At 47.0% G+C, this 8,257-nt stretch overlaps 1 protein-coding gene across 4 annotated transcripts in view; it reads left to right on the top strand.

Annotated features, from left to right (window-relative positions):
• trak1a (trafficking protein, kinesin binding 1a) overlaps positions 1–8,257 on the top strand; it is a 266,087-nt gene that overhangs the window by 100,592 nt on the left and 157,238 nt on the right. For 2 of the 4 annotated variants that reach the window (XM_072510054.1, XM_072510053.1), the window contains exons 1-2: positions 139–254; positions 5,039–5,337. In XM_072510054.1, the coding sequence (XP_072366155.1) occupies positions 151–254; positions 5,039–5,337 (403 nt within the window). In that variant the 5' untranslated portion in view covers positions 139–150. Of the gene's footprint in view, positions 1–138; positions 255–5,038; positions 5,338–8,257 lie in introns of those variants that run through there. The other 2 variants (XM_072510051.1, XM_072510052.1) reach the window with 1 other exon arrangement.

The following is an 8,257-nucleotide window of genomic DNA, read 5'->3' as shown; positions in this document are numbered from 1 at the left end:
TGTCTTTCAAAGTTGAAACCAGAAATATAGCACAGATGTCGGCTGTCCACTGTTTTTTGTGTTGGCTCTTTGCTGGAGAAGTCTAACCTCATTCTCTCTTCCCCACTATCCACCTCATGCCCGATGGTCCAGTGTCTGCCTCTACTTCAAATGTTTGCCTGCTCTTCTAGAATCGTGGAATCGCTACAGTGCAGAAGGAGGCCATTCGGCTCATCGAGTCTGCACCGACCCTCTGAAAGAGCACGCAAACCAAGGTCAGGCTCCCCACCCGATCCCTGTAACCCAGTAACCCCGCCTAACCTTTTGGATCACTAAGGAGCAATTTACCAATCCACCTAACCTGCATATCTCTGGACTGTGGGAGGAATCTGGAGGAAAACCCACCCAGGCACGGGAGAACGTGCAGACTCCACACAGACAGGCACCCGAGGCCGGAATTGAACCCGGGTCCCTGGCGCTGTTAGGCAGCAGTGCTAACCACCGTGCTGCTCTTCTCTTCAAAGTTACCAAGGCTTGTGTCACTTTTGGAGTTTCAAGGGTTTGGGCTGGACTGTTGGCGACCGCTCAAACCGACGGCTTAAATTTGCGCTGGGAAGTGACCATTAGGAAAAGTGGTTGCTCAACATTTCCCGTCTGTGACATTATGTATAATGTCTAGTTATATAAAGGATTAATGTAATATCAAACACTTGCTTGGCGACAGCCTCTTGTTATGAAAATCTCTTTAAAAGGTCGTCACTGGACAATCTGTTTCAATCCGCCTTGGAATAGGTTGATCCCTTACAAAATCAGCAATGGTAACCGTCATAAGTAATTACCTAATTATCCCAAGTGGTATTTAGTTCCCGAGTCATTATTCACAGGTTCGACAAAAGAGTGTGTGTGTAATTATAATGGAAGGTGTCATTCGCCAAATATGTAACTAGAAGTTAGTTGGAACGTATTGATCTCTGTCTGTTGCATCTGCCACTCGCATGAAGAGCTAACAATAGAATCCAGTATGGATTGACCACTAGATGGAGCTGGGAACAGGCCTATAAAAAGGACTGACTCTCGGGCTTCTGGGGGAGTGTGGCGGAGAGTGGGAAAGAGTGTAGGAGAGAGCAGAGTGCAGTTTAAGACTGAGTGCATGAGACAAATATTAGTATAGTGTAGATTGTAGTTTAATAGATTATTGTTTGCTATAGGAGTAAATGATCAAGCTGTATATCAAGTATTGTAATAAATGTTAGCTTTGTTATTGAACTTAGCCTGTGTGGTCTTTCACTACGACATCCATCCTGAATATAAGAAACACAAAGAACACCACAGCGTCCATCTCTAGTCCGAGTGGAGCTAGTCTTAGCCAGCGAATTTGCAAGCAGTGTCCTCGAGGATTATTGAAGAATTTTAAAAAAAATAGCCAAGGGTTTGACTCCCTGTCTATTGATTCCTACTGACAAGTACCTCTGTGTTGCTGAGTGAGGATTGGCTGAGCTCTGCTATGAGGTATCGCACCGTTGAAATAGCCTGCACGTTGTCTAAACTTACACACACGTGGTGTCTGCTTGCATCAAGTACCAGAGAACTGCTGGTCTGTGTTAGTTAAGTAAATAGGCTGTTTAAAACCAAGAGCTGCTAACAACTGGATACGGCAATAAAAATGATCAAAGATTGAGGCTGCTGTGTGTACGTACTTATTATTTGGAAGCTGGTAATTTAAAAAAAATCAATTCATTCTCCACCTTGTGCATCAGCCTGTCAATTAGAACTTTACATTTCCACCATCAACAGTTACTGTCCTCAGTTGACTTGTTTAGTGTCTATAGACTATTAAATGCTGGTGTTATTAAAGTTTACTTCATATCACTGATGCAATGAATTATGCCTCCATACTGGATTCTATTGTTAGCTCTTCATGCGAGTGGCAGATGCAACAGACAGAGATCAATACGTTCCAACTAACTTCTAGTTACATATTTGGCGAATGACACCTTCCATTATAATTACACACACACTCTTTTGTCGAACCTGTGAATAATGACTTGGGAACTAAATACCACTTGGGATAATTAGGTAATTACTTATGTCGGTTACCATCGCTGATTTTGTAAGGGATCAACCTATTCCAAGGCGGATTAAAACAGATTGTCTAGTGGCGACCTTTTAAAGAGATTTTCATAACTAGAGGCTGTCGGCAAGCATGTGCTGGATTATTTTGGATACCATGACTTGGATTTGTCGATAAATCAAATCTCGGTCTGTCACCTGCGCCTCACATGCAAGTTGAAGTGGTAACACTTCGAGGAGTTCTGTCGACGCTCTCTGACCGACTTTAAAAAAAAAAACTTTTTATCGGCTCTCTGACCGAATTTGACTTCCGGTTGACTAAGGCCTCAATTTCAAAATTCCAAACCTCGTTTCCAAATCACCACCAGGCCTCATGTTATTTTATTTATTTAAAAAAACTTAGAGTACCCAATTCATTTTTTCCAATTGAGGGGCAATTTAGCGTGGCCAATCCACCTAGCCTGCACATCTTTGGGTTGTGGAGACGAAACCCACGCAGACACCGGGCGAACGTGCAGACTCCGCACAGACAGTGACCCAGCGGGGAATCGAACCTGGGACCCTGGTGCTGTGAAGCAGCGGTGCTAACCACAATGTTATAACCTGCTTGATTACTACTGGCTGGGGACTATTGCCTAACCCACAATCCTTGGCGAGTATGAGCTCCCCCAATGAGGGGGACAGAGAAATCATTAGCTGAGTCAGCTGCATGAATAGAGCTGGCCAGTATGGAACCAGCTAGAGAGGAGAGAGCAGTGGTGGAGTACTGCTGCTGTTGTGTATATATAAAATTGTAAATAAAGTAATTTCTTTCGATTCTACAAACTCATGCTTGATTCTTCGTGGCCCGCACAAAACCTCACCCCTCCCAATCTCTCTAAACCTCCTCCGACCCTTGTGGTCCAATTTTGGGTTCTTGCACATCCGTGATTTTAATTGTTCCATTACTGGTGGCTGTTACCTCCCGGAAACACATTTCCCCCTCTTACCTCTCCCCCCCCCCCCCCCCCCTTTAAGATTCCCCTCAAGCCTGACTCTGACAAAGCTTTTGGTCATCCTGCCTTATTGACCTGATTTTGCTGTAATATAGATGATAAGGTTTCCGGCGAATGCAAAAGGATGTTGCTGTCAAACCTACCTTGGGTAGGCTTGACAGCAACACCCATCTGCATACGCACAATTAAACACGGAAATCCAGAAGATGGGGGTCAGATATTACTTGCTTCTCGACCACGTGCACTGACACAGTCCTTAATGATAGATGTGTAACTTAAATCACTGTAAAGGGACAAACTTGCTGTATTTTCCCACCACTTCCACACTAAAGGCAGCTAGAAAGTTTGATTTGGTTCATTTAGGAGTAAGTGGCATTTTGCAAACTTGGAGTCTCATTCTCTCAAGTTTTTTTTATTACAATTTCTGCCTGCCCCTTGTACCCCTCACCATCAATCCCATCAGAATTTTACCATAGAGAGAATCAGGGAGCCCTTGGCCCATCATGTCTGCGCCTGCTAATAAGCACCTTTCTATTCTATCATTGTCCATATTTCACTTTATAAACATTGTTTCATAGTAATTTGTGTCTTCTCTGTTGTGCTTACCAGTTTGGACTCTGCATGTCTGTGAGGGAATTTCCATCTTACTGGTTGATCAGCTTCACTAATTCTTCCCCTGCTCACGGACACTCGAGATCCCCTGCGGGGGTCCCTTCTATGGAATGGACATCAGATTAGAGGGAATGTCTTGCTGGTTGCAGAAGGTCTATGGGCAGTTTAGTGGGCGGCACCGTAGAATAGTTAGCACTGTTGCTTCACAGCGCCAGGGTCCCACGTTCAATTCCCAGCTTGGGCCACTGTCTGTGCGGAGTCTGCACGTTCTCCTCGTGTCTGCGTGGGTTTCCTCCGGGTGCTCCGGTTTCCTCCCACAAGTACCGAAAGACGTGCTTGTTAGATGAATTGGACATTCTGAATTCTCCCTCAGTGTACCCGAACAGGCGCCGGAATGTGGCGTCTAGGGGCTTATCACAGTAACTTCATTGCAGTGTTAATGTAAGCCTACTTGTGACAATAATAAAGATTATTATTATTACAACAAAAAGGACAACCATTTTTCACACCGCAAACTCCCGTGATGAAATAAAATAAATAAAAATGATTAATCCATGTTTTGCACCCCGACAAAAATAGTTTGGTGTATATATATTCTTAAAATAAATTTAGAGTATCCAATTCTTTTTTTTTTCCAATTAAGGGGCAATTTAGCGCGGCCAATCCACCGACCCTGCACATCTTTGGGTTACGGGGGTGAAACCCACACAGACACTGGGAGAATGTGCAAACTCCACACGGTCAGTGACTCAGGGTCGGAATTCGAACCCGGGCCCTCTGCTCCGTGAGGCAGCAGTGCTAACCGATTTGCCACTTGGTGTATATCTTTAGCAATTTAAGGTTGGATTACTCAAAGGTGGTGTATTGAGACTGATTTTAACTTGTCTGTTTTGTGATAAAACTACTTTCAGCGGCGTTAGTCAAACTACAGGAAGCTCATAAATACATCGAGAAGTATTTTTCAAAGCAATATCTAAAACAAAATTCTAAATTGTTGCCCAACTGGACGAGGTCATGACTGATTTTGCAGTATAGTTATGCAAATAGGTTTTGAGTGGAAAATTGGGGACAAGCGTTTATCACCGAAATCTCTGACTGTCCAAGCAGAAACTCTACCCTATTGAATTTCCGAATATTGCACTAAACGGTCTTTCCTGGTGTCCATCAGAAGCTTGCCGATCTTCTGTGAACACCAGTTTTTGATTCCTGTTTCCAGTCGACTATTGAGATGCAATATTGCTGCTGTTGGCTCCTGCCGTCCAGTCAATCTTGAGTTGTGTTTTGTTACCAAAAGAAATTCTGCGATGTGTTACTCCAGTTCCCAAGATGAGAGTTCAGAGTGTTAACGGTATGTACCCTCTCTCTCTCTCGCTCTCTTTTAGGTGCACTGAAGGTGCCAGGAGAGTCACAGAGGCAGGTCTGGTATTCGGCCTCCCGGATCAAGGTACCGGCACTCGTTCAATCAATGGCAATTTCCTTGACCCTGTGAAAGCTGTCAAGCTGGACGCCACAGCTTTCAGTGAAAACGCCTCGGCTGACGCCCTGTCCGCCTCAGAGACATTTGATTGCCCGCTTCAAGCCTGTGCCACAGGCACCGATGAGGTGCACTACGTGAGTGAGGCAGTTTGCCTAGAAGATGCTTCCAGCGGCGATGCACAAAAGGATGCCTGCACCATTACTGGTAAGTGACGTACATTTTGAAAATGACACAAATTAAATATTGGTCCACTTTCAGTCTATACTCTGTTTCCCTTGCCACCGATGCCATCTATCTCCCTGGCAACAGTCAGAGACGAAACCAGTTTGCGATCTTGGTGTGATATTCACCCCTGAGGTCAGCTTCTGATCAGTACTGCCGCCTATTTCCATCTCCGTAACCGTGACCCATCTCCGCTCGCCTATTGAGACCCTCGTTGGTGCCTTTTTCTTATCTCTAGGCTTGACTATTACAATTAATTCCCACATTGCACCCTCCCTAAACTTGAGGTCATTGGAATCTCTGCTGCCCATGTCTTAACCAGCACCAAGTCCTGCTCACCTGTCACACCCGTGCTTACAAAAGTAAGGTAGGGGAACAATGAGAGGGAGATGACAATATCAACTTGTATTTGTATCGTCCTTAACATAACGAAACATCCCCAAGATGTTTTACAGGAGCGTGATAAAGCAAAACTGAACACTGCATCGCACAAAGAGATACTGGGGCAGGTGAGCAAATGCTTGGGAAAAGAGATTTTGAGGAGTTTGCTGAAGGATGAGAGAGATGAGGAATATTAAGTGGGGGGGGGGGGGGGAAGGGGCAAGAACGCCAGGCCTTGAAGCTGGAGGCACGATCACCAATGACGCAGCGATTTAAAATCTAGGATGGTCAAGAGACCATAACTGAAGGAGCACGTACATCGCTGGAGGATTGTGCGACTGAGGATTTCATCATAGAATTTACAGTGCAGGAGGCCACCCGGCCCATCGAGTCTGCACCGGCTCCTGGAAAGAGCACCCTATCCAAGGTCAACACCTCCACCCTATCCCCACAACCCAGCAACCCCACCCAACACTAAGGGCAATTTTGGACACTAAGGGCAATTTATCACGGCCAATCCACCAAACGTGCACATCTTTGGACTGTGGGAGGAAACCAGAGCACCCGGAGGAAACCCACGCACACACGGGGAGAACGTGCAGACTCCGCACAGACAGTGACCCAAGCCGGAATCGAACCTGGGACCCTGGAGCTGTGAAGCAATTGTGCTATCCACAATGCTACCGTGCTGCCCTTCTTTGCTCCTATTTCTTGTGAAGTTCACCTACAAGAATGTTGAGTGTCCACATTTGTAAATTAGATGACAGCTTTGCAGGACGGCACAGTAGCTCAGTGGGTAGCACTGTTGCTTCACAGCACCAGGGTACCGGGTTCGATTCCCAGCTTGGGTCACTGTCCGTGTGGAGTTTGCACATTCTCACCGTGTCTGCGTGGGTCTTGCCCCCACAACCCAAAGATGTGCAGGTTAGGTGGATTGGCCACGCTTAATTGCGCCTCCATTTAAAAATAAAAAATTGGATACTCCACATTTATTTTAAAAAAACATCTACACAAACAGAACAACCAAACAATTATTTAAAAAAACAACCAACATAAACCCCTCCACCCCCTGCCCGCCAACCCTTCCTTACATCCCGCAATCCCGATTTAAAAAAAAAAAAATATATATATAGATAAATTTAGAGTACCCAATTATTTTTTTTTCTCCAATCCGAACCCGGGTCCTCAGCGCCGCAGACCCAGTGCTAACCACTGCGCCATAAGCCGCCCTCGCAATCCCCATTTTAACCCACTTACCACTTCACCCACCTGCCCCCCCCCCCCCCCCCCCCCACTTTCGGCAGCTCCGAATCCCGCCACCCAAGCAAGATCCGTCTCCGGGCTACCAGGGAGGCAAAGGCCAAAACCCCGGCCTCTCTCACCCCTGGACTCCCGGGTCTTCCAACACCCCGAATATCGGCACCCTTGTCGCTCTGGACCAGCTCCACACCCAGAACCTCAGACATCATGTCCAAAATCGCTACCAGAGACCCCTCCGTCTCGGACACGCCCAGAAAATGTGGACGTGATTCGTGTCTCCCCCACACCTATCCTCCACCGCCTCAAAGAACTTACTCATCCTCTCCACCGTCATACGTGCCCTATGCACCGCCTTAAACTGGCTGAGGACGTGTTCACCCTACGCAAGGCTTCCACCCACATCTTGGCCCCCCACCTCCCATCCTAGCTCCTCTTGTATCCCCCACCAGGGCTCCCTTCCATTCCATCAACGCCTTTTAAATACGCGACACCTTCCCCTCCCCTATATCTTCCTTCGACAGCACCTTGTCCTGCAACCCCAGGGGCAGTAGCCCAGGAAAGGACGGCACCGCTCTCCTTACAAAGCCCCAAACCTGCAGGTACCTAAAGCCACTCCCACTGGAAAACTCATAGACTTGCTCCAGGTCCTCCAGCCCTGCAAATCTGCCCTGTAAGAACAAGATGTGGAGATGCCAACGTTGGACTGGGGTGAGCACAGTAAAAAGTCTTACAACACCAGGTTAAAGTCCAACAGGTTTGATTCAAACACGAGCTTTCAGAGTGCTGCTCCTTCCTCAGATTGACCTGAGGAAGGAGCAGTGCTCCGAAAGCTAGTGTTCGAAACAAACCTGTTGGACTTTAACCTGGTGTTGTAAGACTTTTTACTGTGCTTTATGAACAAGTCGCCAAAGCGCTCAGTCCCTGCTTGCTGCCACCCCATAAACCTCGCATTCAGCCCCCCTGGCGATTACCTATGATTATTACAGATCGGTGCCCACACAGAGGCACCCTCCAGCCCCATCACCTAGCTCATGGCGTACCTGGCTGGCGAGAACGGCAAAGGCATCAACAACAAAAGCCCTCAAACACGTACCCCTGCACGATGCCGCCTCCACCTGCCCCCACACCGACCCCTCCCCCGCGGCCCATTTCCTTACCATAGCGATATAGTTCATCGTGTTTGGCAATTCCAGGAAAGCCCGCGGAGCCTTCCCCGCCCCCACAAACCTGGAAATCAACCCATTGATATTCCTAAAAAAAA

This window comes from Scyliorhinus torazame, chromosome 6 (genome assembly GCF_047496885.1).
Source record: "Scyliorhinus torazame isolate Kashiwa2021f chromosome 6, sScyTor2.1, whole genome shotgun sequence".
In the NCBI taxonomy this organism is placed as follows: Eukaryota; Metazoa; Chordata; class Chondrichthyes; order Carcharhiniformes; family Scyliorhinidae; genus Scyliorhinus; species Scyliorhinus torazame.
Note: the sequence above shows the minus strand (reverse complement) of the source record. Positions and strands in the feature narration are given on the sequence as shown.